Source organism: Pantherophis guttatus, chromosome 6, assembly GCF_059756535.1.
Source record: "Pantherophis guttatus breed Tessera chromosome 6, ASM5975653v1, whole genome shotgun sequence".
NCBI classification, from domain to species: Eukaryota; Metazoa; Chordata; class Lepidosauria; order Squamata; family Colubridae; genus Pantherophis; species Pantherophis guttatus.
This window is the reverse complement of record NC_142068.1, coordinates 7,183,532-7,201,638: the sequence shown is the minus strand read 5'-3', so window position 1 is coordinate 7,201,638 and position 18,107 is coordinate 7,183,532. Positions and strand designations below refer to the sequence as shown.

Below are 18,107 nucleotides of genomic sequence, written 5' to 3'. Positions count from 1 at the left end.
TCATCTAAGCTGCTAGGCCACTATGCCCCACTCGGTTATAATAGCCAGTCTCAATAAAAGTAGTTTCAGCCATCTTCTGGAGTTGATTTCCTGGTCTGGTCTGATGTAGGAGATGGCTAGGCTGAGCCTTGAGCATCATCAGTCATGAGTCCCTGTGTGCCCACAAGAGATCTAAGATTAGCCCACCATGAATTCCTTTCTTAATTCCTGCTTCCTTTGACCATTAGTAGGTCAGATTCTTATAGAAAACTTTAGCTTGCAAACTCATTTGAATTGCCTGAATCTCCTGATTTCCCTGATGCATGACATCTCCCTAGTGAGGTTGATGGTTCTCAACTCATCCCATTCTTTCATACTTGAAGACCACAAATCCACTGCTCACACAGTGGTCTTTAGCCAAGAGGGATTGCCCACCTAGCTGCCATTTTGGTCCATTTGCTGATCAGATGGCGTGACTGTTCTGGGCTGGATAAATGTAGCATGTAGATACAAACTGTATCTGGCATGTAGAATCATGTTGCCAAAGTCTCTTCCCTTCAATTATGCAAATAAAGGACATCAATCATGCTCGTCGATAATCATATTCTATTATAATAGGTTTGGAGGCAAGCCATTCCTATCATAATTGAATATGGTGTAAGAAGGGTTGTTTACATTTTTAAGGTAGAGAGTATAAAAGGCTGAAAAACAGAGTCCTCCTCTCTCAGGAAGACAAAATCTACTGGGGAAAAGAGATCCAGCTTAGCCAGCTTGAGGTAGACCAAGAGTGATTAAAAAAAAAAGGCAAAAAAAAAAATATGGAGGAAGTTGGAAAATGGTTGCTTGCTTTGTTCCTGACTGCAGTAATGTTGTATTTCCTGAAACAACTGTGGTCCCGCAGAAATTATCCTCCTGGGCCCTTTCCACTTCCTTTCATTGGAGTCGCATGGCAGACGGGAATCCGAGTAACTCCGACACTCTTAATCAAGGTACTATCTCCAAACCTGTGATTTAAATCATGATGTTATTGAGCAAAGAGAATATTATTTTCCTGCCAGGTCACTAACATTTTCTGGAAGGTAGTGAGGGAAATTGGCTTAGCAGAAATGTCTCCTATTTCATTCTTTAGATACTGAGCCAATATGATCAAAATTGCTCTGTATCTTTTCAAAATGATTTAATCATGATTATCTTCCCACTGGTATATAATGACTCTTCTGCTCCTCTACCTGTCTAGTAATAATCACTAATTTTTTTTTAATAGAACAACAAAACGACTGGCAGTATATTTTGCTATGATTAACATGTATATTCAAATGGAAGTAAGTTGTGTGTAAACATGTGTAAACTTATCTTGTTCAATTTTATCCTGCCATTTTGATTTTATAGTTGAATAATTTCACATGTTGGTTTTCTGTTTTTCTGTTGGTTAGATAGGCAGAGTTATTTGATTGAGATTGGTGTCCATATAAGTCCGGAAGAATAATAGTAAGATTAATAATCTATCATCTCTCAATAAATGAATGAATGAATGAATGAATGAATGAATGAATGAATGAATGAATGAAATACTATTAAAGTATTAAAGGAAAGATTGCACTATATAAGGTTGTGCTTTTTACACGATTTACTAATCCTTTAACCATAATTAGAACATAATTAGAACTGGATGTGCGGGCAGCAAACTGGTGGCAATCTACAGAATATTTCACCACTGCCTTAAGTTGTGGACCAAAGCAAAGATTCTTTCTGAAGGAACTGATTTTTTAGTTTTCTTTAGTTCTTTATTATGTACAAGAAATAAGTAGATAAAAATCAAATAGAGAATACAAAATACAAGTCGATAAATAGCAAGTCTGAAATTTCATGATACTAATATATCCAGATTCCTTATCAGAAGTGTATAGCATTTTTACACCCTTTTGCTAGTGAAAAGGCAGTATCCCTGTTGGATTTTAAACAAAAATATATTTGGTTAACATTATTCAAATGTTTAAAACCAGAAATAGTAAACAATTCTACCAATTCTATTCATTATACAGTGTTAAAATATAAGATTTAAAAGCAAATTTGGGGTATGACACAATTCCATGCTTAATATTATGAAGGTTTTCATCCAAACTTAAATTCTGAGTAGGATTTACTTTTTAAATTCAAAGTTAGAATTAATAGAATAACAGAGTTGGAAGGGACCTTGGAGGTCTTCTAGTCCAACCCTCTGCTCAGGTACGAAAGCCTATACCATTTCAGACAAATGGTTGTCCAATCTCACCTTAAAAACTTCCATTGTTGGAGCATTTACAACTTCTGGAGGCAAGTCGTTCCACTGATTAATTGCTCTGTCAGGATAGTTCTCATTAATTGTGTAGGTTGCTTGTCTCCTTCGTTAGTTTCCATCAAGTTATGTCGACATTGGGGCACATACCTTCAATTTGGTTAGCTCTTTTTCTAAAAAGGGAATCCGAGGTCTTTTCCAATAAAAGGAATGTAAAATTCTTGCTTACTTTAACATATGCAGTGATAAGTCAACCTATTGGCAAAATTTAATAAAAAACATTTCAGATTGCAATCGGATGACATCATCAGGCTAGGAACATCAACAGTGCAGGGAAGGTGTAATTTGCTGGTTGTTTATCAGGGCATTGTTTCTTCCCTGATGGTTTATCTGGTGCTATTTACTGCAAGTAAACATTCAGGCATAAGGAAACAATAGGGTGCCATTATAGATAGTCTCGATTACATTCATTTAGTGGCTGTTCAATAGCTGATTGGCTGACGGCTATTTGTCCCATGCAGCCAAAGGCCCAGTCAAACAGTGTTTGGGCGAATGGGCAAGTCAGTAGTGAAATGTAAAATTGGTTACTACCGGTTTTGTGGGTGTGGCTTGGTGGTGGTGGGAGTAATGTGACTGGGTGGGCATGGCCAACTTTTTTTTTTTTAAAGCATTTTTTCTACAATCTTCTCGGCCGAAGAGGTTGTAGAAAAAAAAATGCTTTTAAAAGCCTCTGACGATCAGGCAACTCAGCTGAGATCGTCAGAGGCTTTTAAAAGAATTTTTTTTCTACAAACTCCTCAGCTGAAGAGATTGTAGGAAAAAATGCTTTTAAAAGTAAAAAAAAAAAAGCCTCTGATGATCGCGCTGCTCAGCTGGGCATGGGAGGGGGGCACACAGGGATTTTTGCTATCGGTTCTCCGAACCACCCGCCACCATCGCTACCAGATCAGGCGATCTGGTCTGAACCGGGAGCATTTCATCCCTGGCAGGGATGAAGGGTGAGAGGCCTTCAGGGTCCATTGGCTGTGGAGAATGGCCGGGGAGGGCCAGCGGAGGAGGAAAGCTGGCTGTAAATAGGCTGAGGTGGATGCCTGGGAGCGAAGGGTCCGTGCCTAAGCATCCTAGACAGGAGTGAAATGCTGTGAAGTCTGCTACCGGTTCGCTTTGCTACTGGTTCGCTTTGCGTATGCATGTGTGGTGCGCACCAAACGGCGCTCTGCATTCATGCACACCACAGGTGCTACTGCACAGCACTTAAAAAGGAGGATTAAGAAGCCTTTTCTGAGACTTCAAAGGTAAGTAGAACAGTGAGGGGGGGGGAACAGCTGTGCTGCACGATTTAGATTCGCTAGAAAGCAGAATTTCCTGCTTTCTAGCAAATATAAACCACACAGCACAGCTGATCCTCAGAAATACCGGTTCAGCTGAACCAGTAGCATTTTTTTTACTACCGGTTCACCCGAACCGGTAGCATTTCACCCCTGGTCCTAGACCAACTTCCTGGACTCGCCAGTCAGAATTCTTTAACTAACAGGGTCCATAACCTACCATCCTTGATCAGTTAGGACAGGCCGATGTAATAGAGAAAACACAGTTCCGTGGGTAACCTGGCCCCCTGCTATGAAGGCATTTTGCCCACGTCTGATCAGATTCTGCAGTTCTGGAAAAGACTTCATTTGTACCGTAATTTGTAATCGGCAACCAAGACTGAATGTAATATGTTCATTTTCTGTTTGGATTCAAACGGCAGCTGGCTAAGCGATATGGAAACATCTACACAATATGGTCGGGGCACATGGCGATAGTGGTCTTCTCTGGATTTCAGGCAGTCAAAGAAGCCCTCATTCAAACGGAAGACTTTGCTGAGCGACAGATGACTCCTTTTTTTAAAGAGGCCTTTAAAAACAAGGGTAGGTTTTCATTTATTTTTATTTATTTATAATTTAATTTATATACCGCCCTTCTCCCGAAGGACTCGGGGCGGTGTACAGCCAATTAAAAACACAAGATACAAACAACAGTTTAAAATAGTTAAAAGTATTAAACAATTTCAGCCCAAATTTAAAACCCAAAATTAAAAACACCCAATTTAAAATCATTTCCATAGATAGCCCTGCCTGACGGAACAGCAAGGTCTAACCTCATGAAGGTTAAGGGGTAATTTTTTTCTGGAAAAATTCAGAATTCTACTCTCTCCTCTGTTTTTCTCTGCCTCTGTTCAATATAACGCATGAGATTCAAATAGAATGCATGAGATTTTAGAACAGATCCAGTCTTGTACCATTGGAATAGGCAGAAGCTGATTTGGCATCATTGGTCCTTTTTTTTTTTTTGTGCTGGAAAAAAAGGGGATCTCCAAGATGGCCAAGTAGAATTTGCATGAGAACACACTTCATCTAAAGCCAAGGGAATTCTGGGAGTTGAACTTCACAAGTCTTGAAGTTGCCAAGGTTGCAGACCCCAGATCTAAGCTGCCTAACGATATTTTGGTGATAGTTTTTATGAGCATAGTTCCTCACTGATTTCTGATGGCTTCAGGTATTATATTTTCAAACGGTCCAAACTGGAAGCAACAAAGACGGTTTGGATTAATTACGATGCGAAAACTTGGACTCGGGAAGAAAGGCATGGAGAATCGAATAGAAGAGGAGGCTCATCGCTTGGTTAAAATCTTTGCGCGTGCAAAAGGTATGTTGTCTACAATCTCTATATGTCTCGGAATGATATGTCTAGTGTTTCATTAATACAGAATAACAGAGTTGGAAGGGACCTTAGAGGTGTTCTAGTCCAACCCCCTGCTCAAGCAGGAGAACCTATGCCACTCCAGACAAGTGGCTGTCCAGTGTCTTCTTAAAAGCCTTATGTTGTGGCTCCGTTACCTGAGCCTGTATTATCGGCAGGAGAGGACTCCGAGAGTGAAGGAGAGGAGTTGGCAAGGCCTCCCTCTCCAGGACCCTCCTCTCTGGCAATGCCTTCGGTGTCCGCTGAAGGTCAAGAGATAGGCCCGGGGCCAAGCATGTCCACGCAGCCACAGGTGGACAGTAATGAGGAAGATGAGTCTTGGCTGGATCCTCAGCAGCGTCGCAGAGATAAGTGCGCACAACAGAAGAAGAGGCGTGCCAGGGATTAGGCCACCACACCCCACAGGTTATAAAAGAGGGTGTGGTGGCCAGTTCAGCTCTGTGACAAGCAAAAAACGGATATCGGATGACCTTCTTTGTATTTACTGGACTTTGTTGATTATTATGTATTGGCTTTGTTCCTGGACGAAGGGAGAAACTCCTCCCTCGTGAGTAAAGAATACCTGGCAGCCAGCCACTGGGTTGCTGCCAATTCTGATACCAGATAAAACTGTTGTCAGCTGAATTCTTTAGCTGTTGCCTGTCTGTGGGGGTGCGTGTGTGAGACGGGGACAGAACACCTTAAAGTTTTGGAGCACCCACAACTTTTGAAGGGAAGCTGTTCCACAGATTAATTGTTCTCACTGTCAGGAAATTTCTCCTTAGTTATAGGTTAGTTTCCATCCATTGCCACGGTGGCACAGTGGTTAGAGTGCCGTACTGCAGGCTACCTCTGTTGACTGCCGGCTGCCTGCAATTTGGCAGTTCAAATCTCACCAGGCTCAAGGTTGACTCAGCCTTCCATCCTCCCAAGGTGGGTAAAATGAGGACCCAGATTATTGGGGGCAATAAGTTGACTCTGTAAAACCGCTTAGAGAGGTCTGTAAAACACTGTAAAGCCGTATGTAAGTCTAAGTACTATTGCTATTGCTATTCTTGTCCTGTCTTCAGGTGCCTTGCAGAGTAAGTTGATCCCCTACAATGAAAAGAAAGCTCTGGAAAGAATGCAGAGAAGAGCAACCAGGATGATTAAGGGACTGGAGGCTAAAACATATGAAGAACGGTTACAGGAACTGGGCCTGGCTAGTCTAGTGAAGAGAAGGACCAGGGGAGACATGATAGCAACCTTTCAATATTTGAGGGGCTGCCACAGAGAGGAGGGGGTCAAGCTATTTTCCAAAGCACTCGAAGGCCAGACAAGGAATAATGGATGGAAACGGATCAAGGAGAGATTCCAGCTAGAAATAAGGAGAATTTTTTCTGACAGTGAGAACAATCAACCCATGGAACAGAAGTTGCCTTCAGAAGTTGTGGGAGCTTCATCACTGGAAGCTTTCAAGAAGAAACTGGACTGCCTTCTGTCAGAAATGGTGTAGGGTCTCCTGCTTGGGGTGGGGTTGGTGACCTACAAAGGTCCCTTCCAACTCTTGTTTGTTTGTTTGTTTGTTTGTTTGTTTGTTTGTTTATTTATTTATTTATTTATTTATTTATTTAATTCAATTTGTATACCGCCCTTCTCCTGGTGGATTTGTTAATTTGTTAATGTTAGGCCCTCTTCTTTGTGGCATCCCCTTAGATATTGAAACACTGCTATCATGTCACCCCTTGTCCTTCTTTTCATTAGGCTGGACATAACCAATCCTCGCAACTATTCTTCATATATTTTAACCTCCAGTCCCTTAATCATCTTTGTTACTCTTCTTTGCATTCTTTCTAGAGTCTCAACATCTTTTTTTTTATATGGAGATTTTATATCAAGGCTTTTATATCAGGGTTAATCGTTTTCATGTTCCCACTGACCACATGAACTGTGTCCCAGCTGAATGCAAGGCCTATAACAGGGAATCTCTTATATTCTATCAGAGCAAGACAGAGTCAACAAATTCACTGTAACAGTCCCTATTTTGATAGCCTAACTGCCCAAGAGTTTCTGTCCCATGGCCCATTTCTTCTACCCTTTTGGTGAGAGAGGCTTTTGCAGGGCCCACTACTACTAGCCAAATGTATAAAAATAAATGTTGGTTGATGGATTCTCAACTACAGGTAGTCCTTGACTTACCACTGGCAAATATTCAGTTATAATAGCACTGAAAAAGTGACATACAGATGCCCTAATTAAATCATGAGTCTTGAATCAACCTTCAGAAGAAATCCATTATTTATTAGGAGCTTCATGTCAGCACGTCCCCAAGTGAAGCCAGCTCTGACCCTATGTAATTTACGTTCCAATTATGACTGTTTCCCCCCGTCCCCCAGGGTGTGTCACCAATCACATTTGCCAACGGAGCAATTTTGCAGGTTGTAGAGGTCACTCCCCTCTGGGTTGCTGTAGGTAACCCTGGGATACAGCCTTGAGGGAGATAAGTGTGAAATGTGCATCTGACTTTGTCTGCTGTGCCATTTCGCTGGCTTCCTATCCCCCCTGGCCTATGACAACTTGAGAGCAGGCCAGGGATGCTTTGCGAGTTGACATTTTCACACTTAAAACTGTCACAACCTCTCCGTGGTCACATGATCGAAATTTGGGTGTTTGGCAACCGGCACACATTTATGGTGGTTGCAGTGTCCCAGGGTCATGTGATCTTCCTTTGCGACCTTCCCAGCCTGGCTTCTGACAAGCAAAGTCAATGGTGAAGGCTGGATTCACTTAATGAATGCATGGTTCAACTTCACAACTGCAGTGATTGCCTTAGCAACTGTGGCAAAACCGGGCGTGAGTCACTTAACAACTGCCTTGCTTAGCAACGAGAATTCTGATCACCACTGTGTACAATTGTGTGCATGTACTATCTGTACCTCCTGCCTTTTGTCCTGAAATTCCACTAACGATATAAATAGTTAAAAGTATAATAGCATCAGTCTGATGGTGATTTTTTTTTAAATTATTATTTCCAGAACAGCCACTGGATCCTTCGTTGCCTGTCACTACTGCAATCTCCAATTTGATATGCATTATGGTTTTTGGGTATAGATTTTCTGCCAAAGATGAAAAATTCCAGAAAATGTTAAGAAACTTGAATTACTATATGAAATTTGGAGGCAGCTTTGTTTACCTGGTGAGTTGTCTTCTTTCAGTTTACTGAGTCAGACAAGTCTTCTAGAGACCCTGACTCCATCTTCCATCATCTTGCTGATCATTTTGAGATTCATTTATCAATGTAAGCAAACGAGACAAGAATTTAAAACAGAGTTTTAGCAGCAGAGGGAAACTCATAATCATGTTATTATGAGTTATAGAATAACTCATAACAACTCTGTTTTCTATTCTATTCTATTCTATTCTATTCTATTCTATTCTATTCTATTCTATTCTATTCTATTCTATTCTATTCTATTCTATTCTATTCTATTCTATTCAGTCTCCATTGGCTGACCTGTTACCATGTCTATTCCAGTTCATGAACCCTTATACACTGACATCACTGTCAGGAAATTTCTCTTTAGTTCTAGGTTGGTTCTCTCATTGATTCGTTTCCACCCGTTGCTTCTTGTCCTGCCTTCTGGTGCTTTAGAGAATAGCTTGACTCTTTTTCTTTGTGGCAGCCCTTTAGATCTTGGAGCACAGAAGTGCATCATTCGATTCTGCCTGCTGGCATCCAGAAGCAGTTTACCAAATATATACAAACTACATTGCCTGGAGAATTATGAATCATTCAGATAATATTATCAAAGTGCTAAACTCAAATAATTGGCTGATGACATCATTGTGATAGGATTTTTTTTGTGTGTGTGCAATTTTTCCGTTAGCTGTATGAGTTGTTTCCACGAGTGATGAAATACCTTCCAGGATATCATCAGAGAGTGTTCCGTGCTTTAAATGAGGTCACCTTGTTTGCCAAAGAAGAGGTAGAGAAGCACAGGGAACTCCAATCACTGCACGACCCACAAGACTTCATTGATTACTACCTTCTTCAGATGGAGAAAGTAAGTGTCTTCCTGGAAAGAAATTTTTGTGGGTCTCCAGAACTCAAAATGGCACCCTACTTTGCTAAGGCTAACATACTGAGCCATCTTGCTGTATTGTTCGCATGTGCAGCTACTCTCTGGCTTATAACAGTTTGCTTAGTGACCATTCGAAGTTACAGTAACACTGGAAAAAAAGTGATTTATGATCATTTTTCACCCTTCAACTGTTGCAACATTCCCATGGTCACATGATTAAAATTCAGATGCTTGGCAACTGACTCGTATTTATGACGGTTGAAGTGTCCTGGGGCCATGCGACTTTCTGATAAGCAAAATAAATGGGGAAAGTAGTTCATGTCACTAACTTAACAACTGCTAGTGATTCACTTAACAGCTGTGGCAAGAAGGTCATACAACAGGGCAAAACTCACTTAACCACTGTCTCACTTAGAAACATAAATTTGGGGCTCAACCGTGGTCGTAAGTCGAGGCAGGAAAAAAAAAAAGCAAGGCACAGAGCTCACAACCAACAACCCTGTTGCTAAAATTTACCTCTGGGAACAGCTGACTGGGGGTATTCCAGGAGGCCGATCCACCTGCCAATCAGCTTTTTTCTTATTTTCCTCCCCAAAAACGAAGGTGCATCTTATACTCCGAAAAATACTGTAGTTACAACAATTTGTTTAGTGACCACTGGAAATTACGACGGCACTGAAAAAAATGTCTTATGATCTTTTTTTCACATATACAACCATTGCAGCATTCCCTTGGTCACATGATCAAAATTCAAACAACTGATTCATATTTATGACGGTTGCAATGCAGTGTCCTGGGGTCACGTGATCAACTTTTGGGAACCTCTCACAAGCGAAGCCAATGGGGAAGTCGGATTCGCTTTACAACCGTGTTACTCATTTAACAACAGCAAAGTCAATGAAGGGGAGCCGAATTCGCTCAATGAGTGCGGGATCCCCTTAACAAGTACAGCGGTTTGATTAGCGACTGTGACAAAAAACAACAACAGGGTTTTTAAAGTCGGGTTTTGACTTAATTTACAACCTGTCTTGCTTATCGACAGAAATGCTGGTCCCAATTGTGGTTGTAAGTTGAGGACTGGCTGTGAAAAGAGGTCTTATACACAAGGAGGACCTTCCTCCAACACAGCGGTAAATGATGAATTGGGATTGTTAAGTTGATTTCATATTTTCTATTATCTACAACAGACCAAAGGAGACCCTGAGTCTGCTTATGATGAAGAGAACCTAGCTCAGTGCATTGTTGATTTTTTTATCGCAGGCACAGAAACCACGGCCACCACCTTACAATGGGCACTGCTACTCATGGTGGCTTACCCGGAGATCCAAGGTGAGACTCCTATGTTACACGGGCACGAAACGCCTCTCTTGATCCTGATTTTATTTTATTTTATTTTATTTTATTTTATTTTATTTTATTTTATTTTATTTTATTTTATTTTATTTTATTTTATTTTATTTTATTTTATTTTATTTTATTTTATTTTATTTTATTTTATTTTTGATTTATATGCTGCCCTTCTCCGGAGACTCAGGGCAGCTTACAATGCGTTTGATCTGTCCCCGTCTACACACACACACAAACACAGCCAGCCGAGGGTTAAGAAAGTACTTGGCACGCACACAGGTCGTTATCTCAAACTTGGCAACAATATAAGCACCGTCTGCCAAGAGCTTTACTGCAACAGATAACATAAAATTACATACGCATTGCAAATAGTCCAGCAAAACAATATCCCTTCGGCAGCTTCAGACGTTGTTCAAGTGACTAGCCAGAGTTAGTTTTTGTTCGTCACAGAGTTTTACCAGCCACCACCCTCTCTTATATAGTCTCTGGGGTGTGGTCCAGTGATTCAGTTCTAATCCCTAGCACGCCTCCTTAACTGCTGCAACCGTTTATCACGCCTTCGTTGGCGTGCATCCAGGAACGACGGCTCTCCTTCCTCGCTTTCATCAGAGACACCTGGCTCCTGACTAATCTCCTCTCCCTTGGCCGGCACCTGAGACAGTGCCAGAGGGGAGGGGCCTGGAGAGGGAGGCCTGGCTGACTCCTCTCCCTCATGTTCGGAGCCTTCTTCCTCCGATGAGATAGGCTCAGAGGGCGGGGCCACAACAGCGTTAAGCAGTAGCCTTCATACTTTTGTATATTTTATACAAAGTCAGTTTATTGCCCCCACAAACCGGGTCTTCATTTTACCTACCTTAGAAAGGATGGAAAGGCTGAGTCAACCTTGAGCCTGGTGAGAACTGAACTCGCAGTAATTGCAGGCAGCTGGAAACTATATACTACCTTTAACAGTAGCATTAGTCTGCTGCGCCACTCAGGCTCATTTTAGCGATGGATCCCAAGATTTCCTGCTTGAACGCATGAGGAATAATGGCTCATCTCTAAGAAGCAATAGGAAATTCAACCCCCCACAAACAATGCTATTTAATGGAACTGAAGGCAAAGTGTCTCAAAATAGTAAACTTAATTCAATGGCTTTGATATACGTTTGACGTGAATATATGTATTTCCTCCTGGTTTTGTGACCCTCCTCAGTCAAATTTTTCTCTTGTTCTCATAACAATTGGGCCACCCCATCTGAGCTGTCCAACTCCAACTCCTTTTTTTTTTTTCAAATAAAGTTTTTTTATTTTTTAAGACAGACAAACATTTAATACATCAATCCTCTCTTCCCTGTGACATCTCAGTGTTATCTTCTAGGCTTCTTTTCCATCTTCCATAAGTTTCTTCTATCTTCATCTTTAGTTCATTTCTAAATTCAATATTACAATCATCCTTTGTACATAATTATAGTATCAATCATTTGTATCTCTTTTCCAACCAACTATAAAAATAGTTCCATGTTTTAAAATATTCTGATTCCTCCTTGTCTTTAATCATCAAAGTTAATCTATTCATTTCTGCACAGTCTAAATTTTTTTTTATTACTTCTTCTTCCAAAGGTACTTTCTCTGATTTCCAATTTTGAGCATACACAATTCTTGCAGCTGTTATTACATGTATAATCAAATATGCATTTTCCTTACTATTTTTTTCTGGAAAGATACTCCAAATCCTTATAGGATGGTCTTCGCTGTACTCTTTGCTGCCATCTATTGGTTGTCTGGATTTTGCTTACCAAATATGGTAGCCAGCAGGGATGAGTTCTACTTACCTTTACTACCGGTTCGCAACGGGGCCGCGCACGCGTGCTCGCTTCACTCATGCGCACGCTCTTCTGCACAAGCGCAGAAGCGTTTTGATGATGTCAGGGTCAGTGGGCGGAGCCTCCTGCCAGTTTTACTACCGGTTCTATAAAACCAGTGCGAACCGGGGGCAACCAGCTACCAGTGGTGAAATCCAAATTTTTTTACTACCTGTTCTGTGGGCGTGGCTTGGTGGGCATGGTGTGGCTTGGTGGGCATGGCAGGGGAAGGATACTGCAAAATCTCCATTCCGACCCCTCTCCAGGGGAAGGATACTGCAAAATCCCCATTCCCTCCCCACTCCTGGGGGAAGGATATTGCAAACTCTCCATTCCCACCCCACTCTGGGGCCAGCCAGAGGTGACATTTGCCGGTTCTCTGAACTACTCAAAATTTCCACTACCAGTTCTCCAGAACCTGCTGGATTTCACCCCTGATGGCAGCCCTTCATAAGAGTAAACAGACAAAACATGATCCTAGAACTTCAGGTTCATCCAGCTCATGTGTCATGTGACTATGCTTTGTGATTATTATTTTTTTTTGCTGGTTTCCAATGCTTTTTGCAAAAAAACATCCATTTGGGGGAAAGGGATTTGGGAATTGAAGTCCATCTGTCTACAAACTCCCCAGGGATAGTCTCAAAGATGCTTTTTCAAAAGGCATCTAGACTTTCTTTGTTCTTTCTTGAAGATGTTTCGCTTCTCATCCAAGAAGCTTCTTCATCCAAGAAGAAGCCTCTTGGATGAGAAATGAAACATCTTCAAGGAAAAACTAAGACAGTTCAATTGCCTTTTGAAAAAAAACACCTTTGGATCAAGAGCCTTGGTAGTACAGTGGTCTAAGGCACCCTGTTATTAAGCTGGTTATTAAGACCAGCTGCCTGCAATTACTGCAGGTTCGAATCTCGCCAAGGCTCAAGGTTGACTCAGCCTTCCATCCTTTCTAAGGTAGGTAAATTGAGGACCCAGTTTGTGGGGGCAATAAGCTGACTTTGTATAAATATACCAAAGGATGAAGGCTATTGCTGAGCACATTGTAAGCCGCCCTGAGTCTCCGGAGAAGGGCGGCATATAAATCAAATTAAAAAACAACAACAACTATGACCTGGATGATTGAGAATCTCCATAGACATTCCCCAGGGGGAGATCCATCACTTTACGCTTTGTCATCACAACTCAGTTCTTACTCAGGTTCTTTGTGAATTATGTCCCATGTTCTTCACTGGCTGCGTCAATTGTAATGGAGTATCTGAGATAATTTAAGAAGAGATTGGACAACTAATTTGTCTGAAATGGTATAGAGCCTCCTGCTTGAGTAGTGGGTTGGACTAGAAGACCTCCAAGGCCCCTTTCAATAAGGTCCCTTATAACTCTGTTATAATTTTCCTTTTCTATTATGGTCTTCAGAGAAAGTCCGCAAGGAAATAGAAGATACGTTGGATCCCACCCATTCAATCTGCTATCAAGATCGGGTGAAACTCCCATATACCTATGCTGTGATTCATGAGGTTATGCGTTTGAAATATGTGTTAATTGCTGGTGTCCCCAGGCAAAGTGCCAAAGACGTGAATCTCTATGGATATCACATTCCAAAGGTAAGGACGTTGATACAAGAACAATTAACATACCAGAAGACGCTTCCTTTAGTAAGGAATTTAGTGCAATGGACATGTTGAAATCCTTATTCTTTTTTTTAAAACTGAAAGTCAAGAAATTCATGCATTCAATGCAAGTAATAATTCCATTTCTGGGAAACGTAAGACAAAAATTGGGCCTCTTTTTTTCAGTAACTTGAAAAAAAGTTTATTGCAGTTTAAGCAGCACAATTTTTCAATGATATACTCTGACATTTTAGTGATCAAGATGAACCAAAACCTGCTTCTATATTTGGTGAAAGCAGCATTAGATTCATTTCACTTGGTTATTGACTTTTTTTTTAAAATTTGATTTATATGCCGCCCTTCTCCGGAGACTCAGGGCGGCTTACAATGCGCTAAGCAATAGCCTTCATCCTTTTGTATATTTATAATCAACCTTAGGTTTGAATGCTGCCTGGATTTCTTTGGACAAATCACCAGGAGACTGAGAATTCTAGTCCCACCTTAAGCATAGAAGCTGCCTGAGTGGCTTTGGGCAAATCACCAGGAGACTGAGAATTCTAGTCCCACCTTAAGCATAGAAGCTGCCTGAGTGGCTTTGGGCAAATCACCAGGAGACTGAGAATTCTAGTCCCACCTTAAGCATAGAAGCTGCTTGAGTGGCTTTGGGCCAATCAGCAGGAGACTGTGAATTTTAGTCCCAACCTTAGGTTTGAATGCTGCCTGGGTTTCTTTGGACAAATCACCAGGAGACTGTGAATTCTAGTCCCACCTTAGGCATGAAAGCTGCCTAGACGACTTTGGGCCAATCACCAGGAGACTGCGAATTCTAGTCCCACTTTAGGCACGAAAGCTGGATGATGACTTTGGGCCAATCACCAGGTGACTGGGAGTTCTAGTCTCACCTTAGGCATCAAGGTCAGCTAGGTAACTTTGAGACAGTTTCTCAAGTCAACCCACCTCACAGGAAAAATAGGAGAAAGAAGGAGTATTATATATGTTGACACCCTTGAGTTATATATATATATATATATATATATATACATATATATATATATATATATATATATATATATATATATATGTATATGTATATGTATATGTATATGTATATGTATATGTATATGTATATGTATATGTATATGTATATATGTATATAAAAATAAAGATGGGATGAAAACAAACAAACAGACAAACAAACAAACAAACAAACAGCCTCTAGAAACTTCATCAACAGAATATTGAAATGCATTTCTTCCTCCTTCAGGGTACTTTGGTTGTTACAGATCTGAATTCAGTCCTTTATGATCCCAAGAGATGGGAGACTCCTGAAAAATTCAACCCACACCATTTTTTGGACAAGGATGGGCATTTTATATCAAGGGAAGATTTTTTGGCATTTGGAGCAGGTAAATCTGAAACACATCTTTCCTGAATTATTTAAAATACATTCCTCTGGGAATTTATGGGTGAATGGCCATTTTCTTATGATTCATCCACCAAGTGTTGTGCTGAGATAACAGTGATTAGGAGAGGCTGCATAAGACCTTAACCATGGCTGGTGACACTCCTTCACCCAAGTCCCTATGGAAATGCTTTCCTCCTGATCTTCAGACCAACCTGTTTGATTTCTCCAGTTTTGCCCATAATTTTAAATATTGTACAGGTAGTCCTAGACTTGTGGACACATAAGAGCTCCAGTTTTCCATTGCAAAGCAAGACAATTGTTAGGCAAGTTATGCCCCATTTTATGATCTGATTCTGTAATTGGAAACACGACGTTGAAACTCTATTGGTGGACATTCTGAGGTTGCCCATCAGTGGTGGGTTTCAATTTTTTTTACTACCGGTTCTGTGGGTGTGGCTTGATGGGCATGGCATGGCATGGTGGGCGTGGCAGGGGAAGGATACTGTAAAATCTCCATTCCCTCCCCAATCCAGGGGAAGGTTACTGCAAAATCCCCATTTCCTCCCGATCAGCTGGGACTCAGGTGGTATTTACTGATTCTCCAAACTACTCAAAATTTCTGCTACCGGTTCTCTAGAACTGGTCAGAACCTGCTGAAACCCACCTCTGTTGCCCATCACTGATACGTCTTGTCTTCTGTGCTTGTCAGATGATGATAGATATCAAGGTAAACCACAGGAGTGATATGCTTTACTTGTCTAGTTTAAACATCTGGTTTAATGAAAAGAAGGACTAGGGATGACATGATAGCAGCATTCCAATACTTGAGGGGCTGCCACAAAGAGGAGGGCGAATAGCTGTCAATCACTTCTAACCCCTTCTCCTTTCCTTATCTTTGCACTGCAGGGCCTCGAGTGTGCCTGGGTGAGCAAATGGCCAGGATGGAGCTCTTCCTTTTCGTGACCATCCTGCTGAGGTCCTTTAAGTTTCAGCTGCCGGAAGGAGTCAAAGAACTCAGTCTAGAGCCCGTTGTGGGATTATCGCTGCACCCTCATCCTTACAAACTTTGTGCTGTTCCTCACTGTCGGACTCCGTAAAATCGAGATGACTGCTGTAAAACTTGCTTGTTGGTTTTTACCTTTAGACCGAAATTCTACCCTGAGCACATTGCTTGGATTTTTGCTCGTCCTAGAGGTTTCTTAGAAGGTTAAGAAATATTGCTATTTCTTACCATTTCTTTTTATTTCCATGCTGTTCTTTCTCTTGAAAGCGATGAGAGTGGCATACAAACCACGGTAGTACAATCTGCTGTAAAAACCATTACAGTTAAACTGTAACTATATTAGTGCAAAACTGTACAGGACAAACAAAACAAGGAATAGAACAATGGAATTTCTGTGATTTAGTAAAAGGGCCATTGGTCCTACTACTGGGCCATTGTTGCTCTGCTAGTGCACAGGTGAAAACAATGTTTTGAGTAATGTTTAAAACAAGATACCGGTAGACATTTGTGAGTTTTGCCTCATTTTTTCGACCGTTCTTGCCACGGTTGTTAAGTGAAATTCTGCAGTTGTTAAGTGAGTACGATGGTTGTGGAGCGAATCTGGCTTCCCCGTTGACTTTGCTTGTCAGAAGGTTGCAAAAGGGGATCACATGACCCAGAGACCAGTGGTGGTATTCAGCCGGTTCTATCCTGTTTTGGCGAACTGGTAGCGGCGGCTGCGGGTGGCTCCGCCCAGCTATCCGGATGTAATCACGTCCCATTTATCCATGTTTTTGATGCTCTGCGCATGCACATTTGCGAACCGGTAGCGAAGGTAAGTGAATATCACCCCTGCTGGAGACACCGCAAACGTCATAAATTATTTGTCAAGCGTCCAAATTTTGATCATGTGACCATGAGGATGCTGCAATGGTTGTAAGCGTGAAAAACGGACATCCATCACTTTTTTTCAGCGCCATTGCAACTTCAAATGGTCATTAAATGAACGGTTGTAAGTCGAAGATTAGTTGTATTCCTGGAGAACACTTGCCTTCATCCAGAAGAGAAATCCATAACCGTGGCTTGGTGATTAATTAAGACCTTCTCTTGACCCTCTGCTGCAAAGGATACCTACTGATGGACCATGAACATGGCTTCCTTGGTTGTTCTTAGTACACGAGTTGGTGGAACTGGAGAGGCAGATATTTAACACACAATTGGTGCCTGATACAGTAATGAAGTCTCGTATTCTGATAAAGGTGGAAGATTAAAATCAGGGAGCTGTGATCTTCCAAACATGGGTGAGGCATTAAGCAGAAAAGCTCATTCAGCAACATTCCTCTCTCTCTCTCTCTCATAAAGTTGGAGGAAAACTTAGAGGACATTTGATACAAGCCTCTTCTCAAGGCAGGTTTGACTAAAACATCTCTGGTAGATGATATTCAGCCTCTCTTTGAAGAACACCTACTGAAGGAGAATTTGGCACTTCATGCGGCAGCCTCTCCCACTGGCTGGCATCTCAAACCATCCGTAAATTTATCACCGGTGTATTTATTTAATGTACGTATATGGCTGCCCAGCTCAACAAGTGACTCTGGGCAGTGAACACAATATTAATAAATAAAACAATAACTAAAATGAAAGCTTGAGGAAAAAGCTGAGAAATACAACTGCCATTAATGAAGTTGGACGTTTGTTCTCCAAACTTGTGGGTTGGTTTCCAAGCTAGGTAACATCTTCAGCGGAGTTTAGGGGATGTCAGTTTGTGTGTTTTTCTGCTTACGGAGGCTTTATATGGTCAGTAGGTCTATCATTAAGCAATACAACCAGGAGATGGGCACCCAGCGCACACTTGGGACCCCAGATCTGGCCACAGAAATGAATCTTTGGGGC

General features: G+C 41.4%; 1 protein-coding gene across 1 annotated transcript; it reads left to right on the top strand.

Moving 5' to 3' along the window:
• The first annotated feature begins 691 nt into the window (after positions 1 to 691).
• LOC117679768 (cytochrome P450 2J4-like) lies at positions 692 to 16,739 on the top strand. Its single transcript, XM_034441980.2, has 9 exons — positions 692 to 968; positions 4,005 to 4,164; positions 4,793 to 4,942; positions 7,990 to 8,150; positions 8,842 to 9,018; positions 10,224 to 10,365; positions 13,634 to 13,821; positions 15,092 to 15,233; positions 16,139 to 16,739. Exons 1-9 carry the CDS (start codon positions 798 to 800, stop codon positions 16,327 to 16,329), a joined length of 1,482 nt encoding a protein of 493 aa, XP_034297871.2. The 5' UTR covers positions 692 to 797; the 3' UTR covers positions 16,330 to 16,739.
• The last annotated feature ends 1,368 nt before the right edge of the window (positions 16,740 to 18,107 follow it).